Source organism: Varanus komodoensis, unplaced genomic scaffold (genome assembly GCF_004798865.1).
Source record: "Varanus komodoensis strain SLA01 unplaced genomic scaffold, ASM479886v1 scaffold3, whole genome shotgun sequence".
In the NCBI taxonomy this organism is placed as follows: Eukaryota; Metazoa; Chordata; class Lepidosauria; order Squamata; family Varanidae; genus Varanus; species Varanus komodoensis.
In genome coordinates, this window is record NW_025335761.1 from 10,975,083 (window position 1) to 10,993,827 (window position 18,745).

The 18,745-nt window shown below is 39.1% G+C and overlaps 1 protein-coding gene across 4 annotated transcripts in view; it reads right to left on the reverse strand.

The window, feature by feature from the left end:
* PHF21A (PHD finger protein 21A) overlaps nt 1–18,745 on the reverse strand; it is a 180,866-nt gene that overhangs the window by 90,085 nt on the left and 72,036 nt on the right. For all 4 annotated transcript variants that reach the window (XM_044435792.1, XM_044435793.1, XM_044435790.1 and 1 more), the window contains 2 exons: nt 14,364–14,396; nt 13,583–13,648 (listed from right to left, as the gene is read on the reverse strand). In XM_044435792.1, coding sequence (XP_044291727.1) covers nt 13,583–13,648; nt 14,364–14,396 — 99 coding nt within the window. The remainder of the gene's footprint in view (nt 1–13,582; nt 13,649–14,363; nt 14,397–18,745) is intronic.

An 18,745-nucleotide genomic window follows, 5' to 3' on the forward strand; every position in this document is an offset into this window, starting at 1 on the left:
AGAGTACTTTTCAGAGGATGAACCATAGCAGTATTTTTGTATAAATAAAGAAGCAGAAAAAAACTGAAGGAATGTGGATCACCATTTACAAAGTGTTCTATTTGGGTATAATAATAGAAGTAGCAATATACATTCTGCAGCATATAAAGAAGACTTAGCACAGATTTTATTTTCAATCCAGTGTACAGTAGACAGACTTCACACAATATATATTAGTGCAGCATTATATTGACCAGGATGAATAAAATTGATGATTTTTATAAAAATGATTTTTAAAAATTTAAATTGGATTTTTAAAAATTGCCTTTTGAGGAAAATTTCTCTCAAGATAGTTTTCTATTTGAGATACATTATAGTCCAGATTATTCATCATGAAATAAGGATTAGCTTTTAATTATGTACCATGTGGCTGTATAATGATGCAATGTTTAATTTTTTTTGGTAAATGAATTCCATTAATCCATTCACAGCATCATGCTCTTCCAGAGGTTTCCATAAGATTACAGGGCAAATTTTCTATCTAGAAGATATTATCACAGATGTTTAGTTTTACAGTTCTATGAATGTGTGTCCACAGAGATCACATGCCTCTCATTCACAGCAAAAATGCTATAAAATAAACATGTGGAGTTGAGAAAAAGACCTCAATCTCAATGTAACTTTACTTCTTAAGGCTAAATTTAAAAAAAAAATCAGTGAATAGAAGATTGTTGGGAGTGGAATAGATCAGCACAAGAAGCTAAGTGTGAGGAAGGAGAGGCAAGCAGTAAAAGTGAAAGTGAACCTCTTTGAGCAGAATACTCCACAAGTCTTTGAATCTTTTTGTGTATAGCCTGAGGTTTATCATATTATTCTTTCCCCAGAGGAGAAAATCTATAATGGCAGCAGCCCGTGAAAGAGATCCAGTTTGGGAATAAGTCAGTGAAGTTCCTCTACCTATGGGGTAAGGCAGGCATGCATGCAAAATGCAAACCCCTCACAATAATTTCATAACTATCTATGATGTGTTTCTAATAGTATAACCAAATCAGTAACTTTTTAATATCAATGTAAAACTCATCTGAAAAGTTGTTATTCTAAAAATAAAACCTTCATGTGTTTGTATATTAAAATTCTACCAGCAAGAATGAATCTTTATGTAGAAAATTGTGATTTAAATCTAGTCTTACTGACTAGTCATTTAAATAATTATTTAAATCAAATCCACCCTGATAATGACCAAAAGTGGCATCAGCAAATTGTTTAATGGTAATCATCAATTTAACAGAGCTACAAAATAGTATTCATATTTCATTTTTGTACTGACAGTACATTGAATATACTGATAAGACTTCACTGTGAATGCTATATACAACAATTCATTCCCCTTAAAATAGCTGAACTAAAGCAAGTATTTAAAAAGCAATCAAAATGAATACATAAATTGAAAACTCATGAGGTATTTGAAGGAGCTATGTCTGTTTAGCTTTAACAAAACCATGGAGAAGGATTACATGAGCACACTCTATAGATACAGCAGAGAATGGACATTACAGTAGAAAGGTAGACAGAAGATTTCTCTTGCAAAAGACCATGGAAGAATAATAAGTTTAGAAATTAATGTGTTTAGAAATGAGAAGCAGGTTTCTAGAAGAAGTAAATATGTAAGGACAAGCTAATACTAGAGCCTCAGACTGAAATATTTATTCATGTATTAAAATATTTCTGCCCTTCTAAGTCTTCTGTAACAGCTATCACATAAAGATTTAAGATTTAAAAAGAATAAAAGCTACAAACAGTAAATAGCTACTGATCAAATATTTTTAGAATGTTAACTTTATTAGGACCAGAGAAAAAGAACCATCAGCATTTTTCATACTTATGCTAATTACAAAAATGAACAGATCTAAAGCACTGATTTTGACTTTTTTCTAATTGTATTTAATTTGTCTTGTTCACAAGAAATTAGTTCATACGTTTTACCCCAGTCACTACCTTTAGATCTTTCAAGGACTGTTTTTCTGTATTGTTAACTGAGCTGACAACTAGACTACGTTGAGTGGATACTTCCTGGTTTCTGCAGCAAGCAGCAGGGAAAAGGTGTACCTGAAGTGTAACATGACTGCTTAGGTTGGTGTTAGGAGTTGCCTGTATTTATAGCAAGTAGCCAATAAGAGAACCTTTGCTATGCTGCTACTTTTGCCCAATTGTTGCAGGTTTAGAGAATAAACAGCCTGCACTAATTTTCTGATCAACAAATTAAAACATAACAAAGTAAAAGTTAAGCTGCTATCTATGCACCGTCTTTAATAAAATATTTACAATGTTGACTAGTATTCAACCCTCATATAATAAATTCACATGCTAACTTAAATAGATTGTCTATCAATAACTTTAATTTGGAGACAAGAAGAAGATTAATTATAATAGCAATAAATTTCAAGAATAGCCTCCATTTCCTAGAAGTTAAGACAGCAAAGATTCCAATTACTATCAAAATACATTTCTATAATTTTATATAAGTATATATTAGTTTAATATGTTGCCTCAGTCAGAGACTAGCTCTTGGACACAACTATGACCAGCTGCAGTTAGGCCTGACCCAATATATTCTACCTGAATGATTCCACCTTCTCTAGTAACTGAACCAACTGCTTGATCTTTGGTGCTTAATGTCAGCACTTTAGGGAACAACTCTGTGGCCTCATGAAATTCATGGGAGGGCCCAGGATTCTTTGGAAGCCCAGTTCTAAAATCCTTCAATCTTGGAGCTGCAACTCTAAAAGTCAAGCCACTGCCCCACCCCTCATGGTAAGCACAGAAAAAACAGCACCAGCTCCCATGCCTGGTAGCTAGTAGGCCTCAGTGTGAGGGAGGAAAAGGAGGTGGGGAGGCTGAAGCTGTGGGCACCCCAGCCTCCTTCCTTCCACAGTGCTAGATGTAGATGACTGAAAATGGCCATGCAGAGAACATACAAGGTATCAGGTTCAACAGTGGCAGAGATCATTGTCACTGTACTCACTCCTGCTACTGCATGCTTGTAAGTCTTCAGGTACAGTGATTTGAATGCATCCGTTGCAAGAGCAATAGGACTGTGCCCTTACTGACTTCATAAACTTTCTTAAACTAACAAGACTGGGTTACAGGTCCCACTGGCTCCATCTGGTTACCCTTGTAACTGTGGCTTCCAGAAATGCTAACTCCAAGGAACACTGTTTGAAACACCTTCCACTAGAAAAAATGATAGCATTCATATGACTGAATGCAGGTTCTCTTAGAGAAGAATGACAGAACACACGTCAATGTATGTATATTTTCTACAAGCTTTGCACTATTAAAGAAAAAAGCAAGAATATAGCCCACTTTGCTTTGGCAATAACAGATTTATTTGCCTTCCTGATGCAATAACTTGTTACTCGCTGCTCTTCCTTTTCTTCAAGACCATAATTTTCCCTACTACAATTGTGCTTTCAAGAGCAGAAATTCCTAAAAACTTCCCAGGAAGGAAGCAACTTCTCTTTTCATTTGCTTTTTCCTTCTATTGCATGGAAAATGTTCCACGTTAATCAATTTCACAATACCTAATTAGAATCACAAAATTCAATCATGATGAACAGTACTGGCCTAAAATGTCATGCCTAGATGAGCAAATCTCAGAAAAATGTTATTTAACCTTTTGCATTTCCCTTTGAGAAAAAATATCTTAATAATCTTCAATAGCCTCCAAAGGCAGGGGTTTCATCAATCAATATGCTTTCCACAGACTGTTTCTGTGCAATTCTTTTTTCTTCTCAGCAGTTAGACATGGCATAGCCTGCATTGTTCAGGATGTCTCAGGTGAGGCTTTTGGGGGGGGGGGGGCGCATGCAAATGAAAAAGCCAAGCTGCATGCAGAGCCCTTAGAAGCCAAACCATCTTCCCATTCCTGAACTGCTATTATTTACCAGAAAAAAAACCTGAATTCATTTGTACCATCTCCATAGGTACACATAAGCAAGTACGCTATTATAATTAAACTTTAACAATGCAAGGCCGGAATTTTCTCTAAATCCATGGTCTCTACAGGCAAAATGGATAAAGCAATTCACTGAAGCTAAATAGAAAACATACTGACAGAACAGCAGGGTCAGTAACAAGCTGCCTTTTGTTAGATTAAAGAGCAAAGACCACAGGTACAGTTACAATGCATTAAAAAAGAGAGAAATTTTGTTTGGCATTTCAAATCTCCCATTAACAAGTCATGGATGTTTCAAAATTTCTGTTCTTTCGAACAAAACCACTTAGCAAAGAGACTGTGCACACTCCAGGGTCAGAGTGCTGGACTGAAGGCATATGAAGCAGGAAACTCAGTATCTGGATGGGAGAGCATCTGGGAAGTCTATCATTACTGCCTTGAGTTCAACTGAAGAGAGGCATGTGTATGCATTGGAACTGTGCACAGTTCTTAAAATAAACAGAGTAACATATAGAGTAGCATACTCTACCTTGCAGAAGCATTCTTCCCTTGCTTTGATTTTTCTACATTTTTCTTGTTTTATAACCTGAAATCTGAAGTAGATTTATTTGGCACTTATAACACTTGATGTACACAAAATACTTAACATTTGTGCCACAATACCATTATTTTCAGCTGTTAAGTGATTTGTGTACACCAAGTGGTAACAGTGCCAATTAAATCAATTTCAATTCCAAAATGAAATGTGGAAAAGTTAAAGGGATGTGTGTGAATCCTTCAGGAAGGCATTATATACAAACACAAAAACAGGGCAAGAAAGGCATTACTGCTGTAGGTACTAGCCAGGATAAGGATGGATACATGTATACCAATGTGCAGAGATAGAACCTTTTTCTGTAGTGTAGAGCAAGACCAGTGGCAAATGTGCCAATCTTTGTGATGTCTGCCTAGCCCCAGCAACAGTGCTGGACCACAGTAGACAAAACATCCCCATTGTGTCTAATTCCTGAATGAAGGAATGAGGTTCAAACATTCCCTTCAACACATAAGCCAACTCTAAAGATACACATTGCAAGGGGTGGGGGGCAATGCCTAAACAGAAACTGTGAAAAAGTCTGTTTTAGGATAAACTGAGACTTCCACTGAAATGCAAACAGCAGCTTCAGAAGGTTGTTCTTTCAGGAGACTGTGGAAGGAAAAACAAGACACAACACGGCTTCCGCAAAAACAGGTCCTGCCAGACAAATCTTGTGGAATTCTATGACAAGGTTTCGAGATGGCTAGATGGAGGGGATGCAGTGGATGTGGTATACCTGGATTTCAGCAAGGCCTTTGACAAAGTGCCCCATGATATCCTGGTGGAGAAATTGAGGAGTTTTGGGATACACCAAAGCAATGTCCGGTGTATTAGAGCATGGTTGACTGTCCGAAAGCAGAAGGTAACCATTAATGGGGAATCATCAGGATGGCGGCCAGGGACAAGCAGGGTCCCCCAGGGCTCTGTCCTGGGGCCGATCCTGTTTAATCTTTTCATTAATGACATGGAAGAAGGGGTGAACAGTCTGCTGATCAAATTCGCAGACAACACTAAAACTGGAGCAGTGGCCACAACTGAGGAGCAGGTACTCCAGATCCAAAAGGATCTGGACAGACTATGGAAGTGGGCAAGAGACAACAGGATGGCGTTCAACGTGGATAAGTGCAAGGTCTTGCACTTGGGGCATAGGAATAGCTGTCATAAGTACAGGTTAGGTGACAAGTGGCTGGAGAGCAGCACTTGTGAAAGGGACCTCGGGGTGCTGGTTGACTGCAGGCTAAACATGAGTCAGCAGCATGATGCGGTGGTCAAGAGGGCAAACGCCACCCTTGGTTGCATAGCCAGAAGTGTGGCTTCTAGATCAAGAGAGGTATTACTACCACTCTATATGACTCTGGTGCGCCCGCAACTGAGAGTATTCTGCCAGTTTTGGACCCCTCATTACAGAAAGGATATAGCCAGGTTGGAGTCAGTGCAGCGTAGGGCCACAAGGTTGGTGGCCAGTTTGCAGGGGATAGGGTATGAGGCGAGACTGAGGGAACTGGGTCTCTTCAGCCTGGAGAAGAGGAGACTCAGAGGGGATATGTTGGCGACATACAGGTATGTGAGGGGATGTCACATGCAGATGGGTAGAGACCTGTTCTGCCCTGCAGAGGAAGGCAAGATGTGCTCCAACGGAGCAAAGTTCAGGGAGCCAAGGTTCCATCTGGATGCCAGGAAGCATTTCCTGACAGTTAGGACCCCGAGGGTGTGGAATGGGCTTCCATGAGGTCGTTGAGGCCCCATCGGTGCAGGTGTTCAAGGACAGGCTAGACATGCACATGGTGGGCATGTCCTGAGCGGAGCCAGCTGGTGCCAGAGGTCAGACTAGATGGCCTGGGAGGCCCCTTCTGACTCACTCTGTTTCTATGTTTCTAAACTTCCCTTCCCTTCCCCTTCCCTTCCCTTTTCCAAGGGAATGTGGTTTAGGCTTCTTCATAGTAGCTATTTTTATATTACAAAAAATGACATTGTTTACATTCATTAATCTTAATTGAAACTTTAACCAAAAACTGCAGGTGTAAGATAGTCCTTTTTGCTCCCTCCTCTCTCAAGAAATCAAATATACAACTTGAAAAAACCACCTTTACAAATTTAAAGCATCTCTTAAGTCCTAGGAGTCTTGAGGTCTCCTGTTTATGGATAAATCCCAGAAAAAGTGCAGGTCTTTGAAACTACTCAAAGTTAATTAACTTATTTCTGATATAAGGGTCGGTGCTTTGGAAAGATACAAAGCTGACTTTGGGTTAAGGGATGCACCAAGCTTTACAAAAATACAAATTTGTCAGGGTACTTCAGTGACTAGAATGCAGAAGTTCAATCAGAGAAATGTGTATGCAGATCCAAGATCTGAGACTTGTTGTGCATCCTTCATCAGAATGCTTCCTCTCAGTCTCTGAATCCTTTTTCTAAAAGACAAAAATAGTAGAAACCTACCTCATGAAAATAAAGCACAAGTGAACTCCATAAAGTTGTTTGTAAATGAAGAGTGTTCTCTCTGTATAGAGATATGTTGAGAAGTTAACTTGTAATTCTGTGAAAACATCATGTTAAGTCACATATGTGGGTCACTAAAATTGGGAGTTGCTTTATGGTATGTGCTGTTGGCCTATGCTGTTCCTACATGACAGTACATATCAATGAAATACACTGTTCTGAAGAAGTTTAAAAAGTTAAACAAGCAGCATTTTCCCCAAGGACTAAAAATTCACATATGAAAGCTAGACAGTTGTTATACTTAAAAAAGAATTAATCTATATTAATTTTATACACTTGCCTGTACTCTTCATATTCAATATAAAAAGGAACGAATCAAAGCAAGCTTTTATTATACAAGAAACCTTAAATATACAAGAAGCCTATAAACAACCTCCCTAACAAACAGTTTTTTTATTTTTAAGTGTATCCAATATCAAAGTGTATCAGTCATCAAATGCAAGTGTGAAAGCTCAAGCTTACTACTAAATGAACTTTGACTTTTGCTATCTTACAGTCTAGCTTTTACTACATGAATTCAGAAAAGAGAAGCAAATTCCTTTATGTCTATGAAGGTGTCGTGTAGCATGAATTGGTCACCTTTCTTCTAATTTCTCACCCAAATCACAGTATTTTTGTTGTGCCTATCCTAGACATCACAAATAAATGGGAAGAAACACAGTTTTCTCATCCTTGCTATAGCTATAACTGGGAGTAATGACTCCCTCTAGCTAGTACTTTGAGTATTGTTGCCTCAAAAATCTCTTAGCAAGGAAAATCCATATTTACTATAGCAAGCCATATTCAAGTACAGAAATGAGGGCATAACAGAAAGAGGTGTAAACGGAGCAATTTGGTTCAATGACCAAGCATAAATTAGCTTGTAAAGAGATTAACCCTGGAATTTACAGTTGAAGCTTATACATGTTTAGTCAGAGGTAAGGTCCATTTAATTCAATATCACTTACTCCTAGGTAAGTTTGCAGCTATATCATAAAATAGAAATACAAAAACAAAAGAGACCATCGGAAAATAACATCTATATAAATCTAACACCCCCTTATATTGCACAAAGCAAGAACTGTTCATGTCAGCAGAAGTTATTTAGAAATTCAAAGGGACAGTAAACAAAACTGTCCTAGTTACATAGCTTTATCTACTAAAATATGAAGACTTCCTCACAATGTGCCGTGTGTGCGCTACATTTAAACTCTTAATCCACACCAACTTGTTTCATAACTTGCAGGTTATCTCCAAATACAGAAAAGTTTTAAAACTTTCAATGAAGATAATTTCTCCCAGCTGTTTATTTTCCCCTGAGCATCTTAAAAACTCTATAGCTTTGGTGTTAAACAACTACATCAAAAAATCTTTTTAACATTCATTTACAGCTTCTGATATTGAATCATGCACTATGGTGCTGTTCATACAAAATGACAACTACATTATGTAAAGCAACCATTTTCAACATGTCATAATGGGCTGGCATGTCATCCAAACCCAGCACACCAATTTCATTGTGGGTCTAGGGCAAGAGAGCTGCTCAGAAAGAGCAGCAAAACCTGCTTGCTACCCTCATCTAGCCACCACCAGTGATAGCCATTCCACCAAGTTCTCAAGAGGCACTTGGGAATAACTGTCACTGGTTCACTTTCCTTCTTGTGATTGTGACCCTTTTTGCGACCAGTGTAGCCTGCCCCTAGGTTGGTTTTTTTAATAAGTTGCTTTTCCCACTCCCCAAAGTGATAGCCACTGACAGTTTCTCCAAAGTGCTCAAGCAGCACATTAGAGGGACTGCCGCTGGCTCACCACCTTTCTTAATTTGTCTCTGCATCAGAAATAAGCACAAATGCTTTTGGTAATTATACTATGATTGTTGGCAATTATGTGATTATATACCAATACTTATATGAGTATTGTTATTATTTCTTTCTTTCTATACCAACTTATATTTTCAAAAGAATCTCGACAGTGTACAAAAGAATAAAAAACATTAGAACTAAACAACAGTACTTGATTTAAAATACAATAGATAAAATATATATTAAAACTAATATTTTAAAAACTGGGTAAATAAAAAGGTTTTGGCCTTGCACTAAAATGAGTAAAGAGTCAGCACCAGGTGACTCTCTGGGAAACATATTCCACAGTCGGGGCACTACTGCGGAGAAGGCCCTTCTTCTAGTAACTCAGAGAAGGACCTCCACTGAGGATCTTAAGGTCCGGGCAGGAGTATACAGGAGGAGACATTCCATTAGATATCCTCGCCCCAAACCATTTAGGTCTTTATATGTAATTGTCAATACCTGAAAGCAAGTGCACACTTCAATCATGAGCCAGTGGAGATGGTATGAGGCTAGTGTTATATGATCATGCCTGCCAGTCCCAGGCAATAACCTGGCTGCTCTGTTCTGTAACAATTGAAGTATCCCGACCGTCTTCCAAGGCAGACACATATAGAACACTTTACAATAGTCCAAACAAGTGGTTACCAGTGCATGGGTTATCATTGCCATGGCTTACTGTTGCAACTGATGGACCAGCCTCGGCTGGCAGAAAGGACTCCTCACTACAGAAGCCACGTGGAATTCCAGGGATAGCCCTCAGTCAAGAAGTATTCCCAAGCTACATACCCTGTCCCTTAGGTGAAGTATAACCCCAAACAGAACAGGGCAAATGTCACTCACCTGAATAAATTAACCTCCTATCAGTAACATGCCCATCTTATCTGGATTAAGCTTCAATATATTGTCCCTCACCCACTCCATCACTCCAGCCAGACACAGGTTTAGAACTGTCACACCCTTACCTGGATTACATGAGAACAAGGGGGAGAGCTGGGTGTCAACAGCATACTGATGACTCCTCAGCCCAAACCTCTGGATGACTTCTTTCAGTGGTTTGATGTAGATGTTGAACAGCACAGGGGGTAAAATGGAACCCTGCATAACTTCATGGCATAATTGCCATGGTGCAGAACCACAATCCCCCAGTGCTACCATCTGGAATGGGCTAGCCAAGTAGAAGCAGAACAACTGCAAAACAGTAGCTTCTTCTCCCAGCTCAGCCAGTCTACCCAGAAGGATACCATGGTTGATGGCAACAAAAGCTGCTAAGAGGTCCAAGAGAACTAACAGGGACATACTCCCATTGTTGCTCTCCCAGCAGGGTGACTTTTGGCTGTTTCATTCCCAAAATCAGGTCTGAAACCAGAATGAAATGGTTACAGATGGTCAGTTTCCTCCAAGAGTGCCTGTAGTTGCCCAGCCACCTCCTGCTTGAGCAAATTGTTCAAAAAAGGAATGTTAGCTACCAGTCTATAACTGACCATATCATCTAGGCCCAGGGCTCACCTTCTTCAAGAGAAGGCTGATCACCACCTCCTTCAAAGAAGAGGTGGTCAAACCCTCCCTCAGAGAGGCGCTGATGACCTCCTGGATCCACGAATGCATCCTTTCTCTGGCTTTAATAAACAACAAGAAGGGGAAGAAAGGTCAGGCATACAGGTGGTGGAACAAACTGGTTCAAGCAATTTGTCTACATCCTCGGGCCTCAACAACTGAAACTCATCCAACAAGACTGGATAAGATGATACACTGGACATTTCCCTTATAGGACTAACATCAACTGTGTAGTCCAATTTGTGGCAGATCTGAATAAGGGCATTTTGGTGTGATCATGTCAACCACCCATGGCATTTCTGTATTCTACAGGGCAACCTGTGCTTTGATAGGAGCACCAGTCTTATCAGCTGGAAATTCCTCCAGAGCCCCTCAGGAATCCATCCAGATCCATCTAACTCTTGGGGCAGACCATTTGAATAGTCCCCCAACCATACAGAAGGGAAAGAGGTCAAAAGTCTAAATCTCATAAGGAAGCGATCTGACCATGACAAAGGGGTTGTTTTTTTCATGTGTTGAGCCAGTCACATGCTGAGACAGCCTAATGGTTCCCATGGTGGCCAGATAAAGCAGATTTAACATGGAAGTTGGAAGTTCCCCAGAACCAACATTCTGGGGGGTCAACACCAATCCAAGACTGCTTCCAGGAAGTCTGTTGAGCAGAAAAACTGGCAGTACACCAACAGAATCCCTAGTCTGTCTTGATCAAACCAGTACAAGGTGCAAACACTAGATCTGTCTTTGAGTGGACAGAAGCCTTGAGAAAGAGAGTGGGTTTTTACAGACAATTGGTACTCCTTAACCCTCAGAACAAGACTAGTGCTGCACAAATTACCCAGGAAGGCAAAGCTGCATAGGCATGATACCTCTCCTCCCCTCCACCCAGGTCTACTATTAGTAGTTATCGGTAGTTCAGAGCTGGACATGTGCACAAACCCAAGTACCTGAAATTTGAAGGCTTGTGTGGTAATAGGGATGTGTGAGGAATCCATGGAGGTGGAGGGATTCATCAGATTCCCTGGGCTCAGCTTCCCAGACTCTGCTCTGCTTTGACAAGGCCATGAGCCTAAGTTCCTGAAAAGCACACCCAACATTTGTGTGGCACTTGTCAGGAATCAAGCCCCATGCAAATGCTTCACAAGCAGCATCCTTCTTCCATATCACATGCAGCAGTCTTATTACAGCTGCTGCACATGATAAGGAAGGAAACTGTCAGTTGTGTAATATTCATTCCACGAGTGTTAATGAACTTCCTTTTGGCTTACTTTCCAAGACAGGGACAGGCACGAGAAGATCAAAAACGCTAGGAGGACAGATTCTGTGGAGCTTTGACGTTTCTCTATTAGTCAACGTCCTAGAAAGTGCCTGCTGTTAAAGCAGACACCAACCATAGCCTGACAAAGCCAGGTTTCAAGTGTGTTTCATCATTTTTCCTTGAAAGCTGTCAAAAAAGTAAACTATCTAGTGAAAGCAAAGCCTCAACAATAACTTTGCTTGCAAAAGAGGATGGTGAGCAGATCACCCCCTTTTCACTGAAATCCTCTAGGTCAGGCCATCAGGACTTCAACACAGAACCCAGGGGCTGCACAATGAATTACCTTTCCATATAGTAAATTAAAGTATTTGCAATGTTTTAATGTTTTGCACTGAATGCACACAATTAATATAGTTAATTAACAATTAAATGAGGGAGAAAACCAATATGAGGTCTCAGAGACCACAAGCAGCTTCTTTTCTGACTACAACCTGAGTACAACAACCACTCCTCTGGGGTAGCCGATCTCTTTCTTCCTTGTTTCTCCCACCCAGAAACCCTCCTATGTGACCCCCGCGGCACTGCCTTCCTTCTTGGAATTGGTGCACGGAGCCTTTTATACATGAGCTAACAAACTCTCCCCAGCATGCCCCACCTGTTTTTGCTGACGAGCACAAAGGTATTCAGCTCCTGAGTCCCTTTGCACTTGTCAACTGGAGTGGCATAGGTCATGCTAGGGCAAGCACTCACAAGCCTCAGGAAGACAGTAGGACAGGATGGCAGGATAGGGGGCGGTCCAAGAAACAAGAAGGCCACAGAACAGAATAAATAAATATTCCCTTGCCTTTAAGCAAACCCTGAGTACAGAGAATATAAAGGCAAACTGCAGGAGTTTTAGTTATCATTTATTATTATATTACATTTTTATCCCAATTTTTTCCTCTTGCAAAGGAACCCAAGATGGCATTAATGTTTTCCACTCTGTTTTAATCCTCAAAACAACCCTGCAAATTAGGCTAGGCTATGACCAAGTCAAAATAATCCAGGTTTTAGTTGAAGCAGGATTATTTTGAAAGAGAAACCCTGATTAAATGTTTCAACATTTTTTTAAATTAACCACTATATTTTGTTTGCACCGCTTAGAGATCTCATGCAATTTCAGAACTTCACAAAACCACTGGCAACGTACACAGAGATATCAGCAAAAATATAATAAAGTATCTATAAAGAAAGGCTAACAACTGAAATGCCTGCAAATTTCACCCATGCCACACAAATAAATGTACAGGCAGGTTAAAAACCAACCAATAATCAACCTTTATTAATATTGTTTTAAAAATCAGAAAGATGTATAATTCAAGGACAAACTAAATAACTTATGATTTTCTGAACATGAAATCCTTCATATGCCCAATCCTTCTCACTTCCATTGTGAATGATTAAACTTTTAAAAAATAAATAAATAACTGTTACCTTTTGTTCACACTACTTATTGAGCTCATGTATAGGGAGTTTTAAAAAACCCAGTAAGTAACCAGTTGTTAATATCGTTTTAAAATTAGAAAGATATGTAATTCAAGAACAAACCAAATAACTTATTTCAACAAGAGTATTGTAAAATGTATGGTTTTCTAAGCATGAAAATCCTTTATTTGCCCTGTATCTTCTCACTTCCATTGTGAAGTTTAGGGATTAGTCTATCTCACAATGCTACAGTTTCACTGCTAGTTTCCAGCACAATACAGCTCATGACAAACAACATTTTGTCCATTAGTAGGGTACCTAATACTTATTTTTGTTTTGCTAAATACAACAAACAAGATCTGAAGTGTTGGCTGCCCACACTTATTTTCACACATGAACATTTTTAGCAGTTCTCTTGGTAGCAGGGAGGAGACATATCTTTAGAACATGTGTTAAAAATATACCAGTTTCCCTACCTGTTTCTCACTCAAAGCTGTGATTTTGGCTTGAAGTTCATGAAGCTGCTTCTTCAGATCAGCATTCTGATAACAGGAGAAAGTATCTGTGAGAAAGCTATTTTACTCATTAACATAGAATAGTACTAGGATAAATTTAATATCCCCAAAATATGCTATAAATAAAGCACTTATAGATTATAACATATCAGATTGTTTCAAATACCTTAGCAGTGAAGCTTATCAGAACAGTGCAGTGTTGAGAATGTTTTGTGGCTTTTTTCGATGCTCATAAACATTGAAAGGCTTAATTAATGAGGACATCCAGAAGTGCTTTACAATATGCTCTATGGAAATGTTTTCTTTTAAGGCTTTTTATATGCTGCATAAACAAGGAAATTATTTCCAGAAATGATATTAATATAAAACCACCATTCCACCTCCAAAAACTATTTCACACTTGAATGTTTTCCTTCCCAATGTTTCCAGCATGCATGACTCAAACAAAATACAAGCAATAGTGGTAAACTATAGTTTGACACAAACCAGGAACTAAGCAGAGCATGTAAGAGCATGTGGATTGCTTCTAGCCACATTAGTTCTGTTCAGATTTTCAAGAATCCGCTTGTAAATGCAGCACAGGGAGAAGCACTTTATCAAATATGTAACCAATTAAGGCCATTTACTCAATATATAATTCTTTGCACTTTATGCTGCACTATTCCACTTTGGGAAATGCAGCATAACTACTGTTTTACAACTTTAAGAATGGTACGAAGAATGTGAACAAAATATATTTTACCTGTGGATCCTGTTTCATTTGGGCAACCAGTTTCTAAGAAGAGAACACACATTCATTAGTATTTTTAAAGTTGATTGAGGTTACTTTATACAATGTCCTTTGACTAAAGCTGATTCAGGGTTATCATCGCCAGATATAATTTCAAACTTTGTAAACATTCATGTAACTATACCATAAAGCATGTTGCCTGTTACTGCTATCATGAGACACATTTTTAAGTCTCTTAAAACACACACACACACACACACACACACACCACAAAACAGATCTTTAGTCATCTGAATAATCTAAGCTTACTGGATTTGACCTGTGTCAGATTTGCCCACATAGTGTTCATTTGCAGGGTTATCTTCAACTTATTTATCTTTTTCCATATTTTATTGCAGAAGCAGTATCACTATTACCTCTGTTTGTGAGAACTTTACTTCTTTGACCTGCTTTGTTGTGTTATTTTCCATTAATTAAACTGTAAACCAAAGAGCAGGGCCTTATATATTACTGTTAAATAGCATTAACAGCAGTGCTATTTAAAAATTAATTTGCCAGAAACAATAATCTTTTAAGAGCTAAACAATAATAAACTTTTAGCTTTGTGCAAAACAACAAATTATTTGTGTACTCCCTGCCTTGCAATATTGAAAAAGTTTTATACTGAAAAGTTTTATATTGTGGCAGTTCAAACACTAAATCTTATAGAATGTCCATCACTTCGAGGCAAAGACTTAGTTTAGAGTTAATGTGTTGTAAGTTATAAACAAATTATTTTAAAATAACTAATCCACTGGATTCTATGTTTCCAGCAAGGTCATCAGTACTAGGTCAACTGTCCATCCCTAAAAACAGAAAATTCAAAGCAGAAATGGATGACCAGTAGATTCAAAGTATTTCTGAAATCCTTTTAAAAATCACACTCTTCAATTCATTCAGAACTTATAGTAGCTTACAAGTACACAATAAAACATTAGAATTATAGTACAATTTTTAAAACAGCAGCAATTAAAAGTATAAACAGAAGATTAAGGGCCTGGGTGAATAAAAAGAATTTGTCAGATGGTAAAGACAAAAAGATTCATGCCTCTCTGGGAGATAGTTCCAAACAGAGGTGCCACTGCTGAAAAAAGCACCCTCCTCACCTCAGGAGATAGGAAAAAGGGCTTCTGAGGATGGTCTCAATGGCTGCACACACTGGTATGAGATTAGGTAGTCTTTTAGGTATCAGCAGCCAGCCACAATGTCATTTCTTAGTTTTAATGGTCTTAGTGTGTTAAAAGCAGTCACCCATCCAAAATCAATTGTAATGCAAGCAACAAAAATGTTGGTGGATACCATCCTCAGAAAGTTTCTAGAGGTCATTTCAAGGTCACATATATCACTTGGCCAACTTTTAACAAAATTCTCATAGAACTGAAAGTAATGAATATCTTTGAATATACTATGCACCAAACAAAAATAAACAAACTGCTACCAAACATAGAATAGTAGGGTTGAAATAGGCCAGAAGTCTCTTGAATGTAACCCCTGCTCAGTGCAGGACACCAAATTAAACCATCCCTCTCAGATGGCTGTTCAGTAGCATCATGAATGCCTCTACTGTGGGAGAGCCCACAACCTCCCTCGATCATTGGTTCCACTGTTGTACTCCCTAACAGTCAGGAATTTTTTCCTGATATATAGTCAGAATCTGGCTTTCTGTAACTTGTGCCCATTATTCCATGTCCTGCATTCTGGGATGACCGAGAAGAGATACTGGCCTTCCTCTTTTGTGAAAATAGAGTGCTATTCTCTCTCTCCTCAGTCTTCTCTTCTCAAGGCTAAACATGTGCAGTTCTTTCAAACTCTCCTCATAGGGCTTCGTTTCCAGTCCTTGGAGTGTCCTTGTTGCCTTCCTCTGAACTCTTTCCAGCTTGTCTGCATCTTTCTGAAACTGTGGTGCCCCAAACTGGACATGGTGTTCCAGATGAGGCCTAACCAGTGCTGAGTAAAGGGGAAGTAGTACTTCATGGGATAACAAGTGATACTTCTACTACTGCAGTCTAAAATAGCATTTGCCCTTTTTGCAGTCACATCACATTGTTCACTCATTTTCGGCTTGTGGTATGCAATTCCAAGATCCTTCTCACTTGCAGTATTGTTGAGCCAAGTATTCCCCATTTTGTAACTGTGCATTTGGTTATTTTTTGATAGGTACAGAACTTGGCATTTGTCCCTACTGAATTTCATTCAGTTGTTTTCAGCCCAGTACTCCAACCTATCCAGACCACCTTGAATCTTCTGTCTTCCAGCATATTAGGTATCCCACCAATATCAGGTATCCCACCAATATCATTCTTCCCTGCATTTCCTCATCCAAATCATTTATAAAAATGTTGAAAAGCACTGAGCCCAGGACTGAACAAGTACCCCACTTGTTACCTCTCCTCAGTTTGAGAAGGTGCCATTGATGAGCACCCTTTGGGTCCAATTTTGTACCCAACTGTGGATCCCCCTGATGGTTGTTCCATGTAGCCCACTTGAAGCCAGTTTGCTAACCAGGATATCATGGGGTGTTTTGTCAAAAGCTTTGCTGAAGTCTAGATATACTATGTCCACAACATCCCTACAGTCCATCAGGAAAGTTATCAGATCCCATTTCAAAAAATGAAATCATATCAGTTTGGCAGGATTTGTTCTTGAGGAATCCATGCTGGTTTTAAGGAATCAATACAGTGTTTTCAAGGTGTTTGCGGACTATCTGCTTTATAATCTGCTTCAGAATTTTCCAAGGGATTGATGTCAGATTAACTGGTCTGTTGATCCCAGGTTCTTCTTATTTTTCCTTTCTTGAAGATAGGGACAATATTTGCCCTTCTCCAGTCAACTGGCACTTCCCCTGATTTCTCAAAGATAATAGACAGTGATTCGGGGAGTTCTTCCATCAGCTTCTTTAGGACTCTGAGTTCATTAGACCCTGGAGATTTGAACTCATTAAACCAAATTAGATGATCCTTGACCATTTGCCTCTCAATCTTGAGCTTCCATCCTGTTCCTTCAGCATGTACTTCCCCTTCATCAGGAAGGTTGCAGTTCTTTTAGAAGAAGACTAAGCCAAAGTAGGAATTGATAACAGATGACCTTTTGTCATCTGTTATCAATTTGTCATCTACACAGGACTTTGGACATGTGAGAAGGTGGTTTTTGGTTGCTTTTAGCAACCCCTTGTAGTCTCAGTTCATACTGATGCAGTTTCTGCAATTCTGCACCATCTGCCTGTAGCCTGACCTTCCTTCCTCTTCCTGTACATGCCCTTTTTATTTTCAGATCATCTCTAAACTTCTTGTGAAGGTACATGTGCTTCTTCTGTTATTTTCTACCTTTTTCCCCTATGAAAATTGTTTGTAATTGTGCCTTCAGAATTTTTTTTTAATTGCCACCCATCTCGGACTCCTTTCCTCATTAAAATCACTTGTCATGGAACTTTACTTATCATCATTCTGAGTTTATTAACATTGGCTTTCCTAAAACCTAGGGCACAAGTTTGGCTACATTTGGCTTTTGTTTCCTTGAGAAGCAAGAATTCAAGTACGGCATAATCACTTTTCCCCAGAGTTCCTGTAGCTGCCAGTTTGTCCACTAGGGCTTTCCTGTTGGTTAGTATCAAGTCAAGGCCATTCCTTTACTTCCTTCCTCTACTTTCTGTTGGAGAAAGTTATCAGGAACATGTGTTAGAAATCTCCTGTAGGGACCATGTTTGGCAGAATTTGTCTCCCAACAGATATGGAAACTGATGTTCCCCATAACAACTACATCATGCTTCCTGGCAATTTGCTTTTCAAAAGTTTCATCCTTGTCTTCTCCTTGATTGCTAATAGACTCCAACCACTGTGTTCCTTTTATTCCTTGCTCGGTTTATAGTAATCCAAATGCTTTTGATGAAGCTCATCTTCCTGTATTTCTGTGCAGAGATATGTATCTTCAACATATAGTATGACTGCATCTCCCTTTCTGTTCCTTCTATTCTTCTTGAGCAGGTGATATTCTTAAATTCCAGTCACGGGAGCCATCCCACCAAGTTTCAGTTATCCCTATCAGGTTGTATTCATGCCCCGTGTTAAGAGTTCAGATTCATCCTTTCTGTTTTTCATATTCCAGGCATCAGTATAAAGGCATCGAAGACCACATGCTTTATACTTTCTTTCTTCCTACATTTTTTGGAATACTATTATTGGGCAGTTAGAGCTGCTCTCTCTGTTGTGGTACATAAGCCTTTGTCTGTTGTTACACCCAGATGTGCTTCTCCCTCTCCTGTAGGATTCTAAACTGAATCCTTTGGAAGCCCTTTTTATGCTGTGGCCAACACATTATTTCCAGTCCTTGTATGGTGCAACCCAACCCTGATCAGCAGT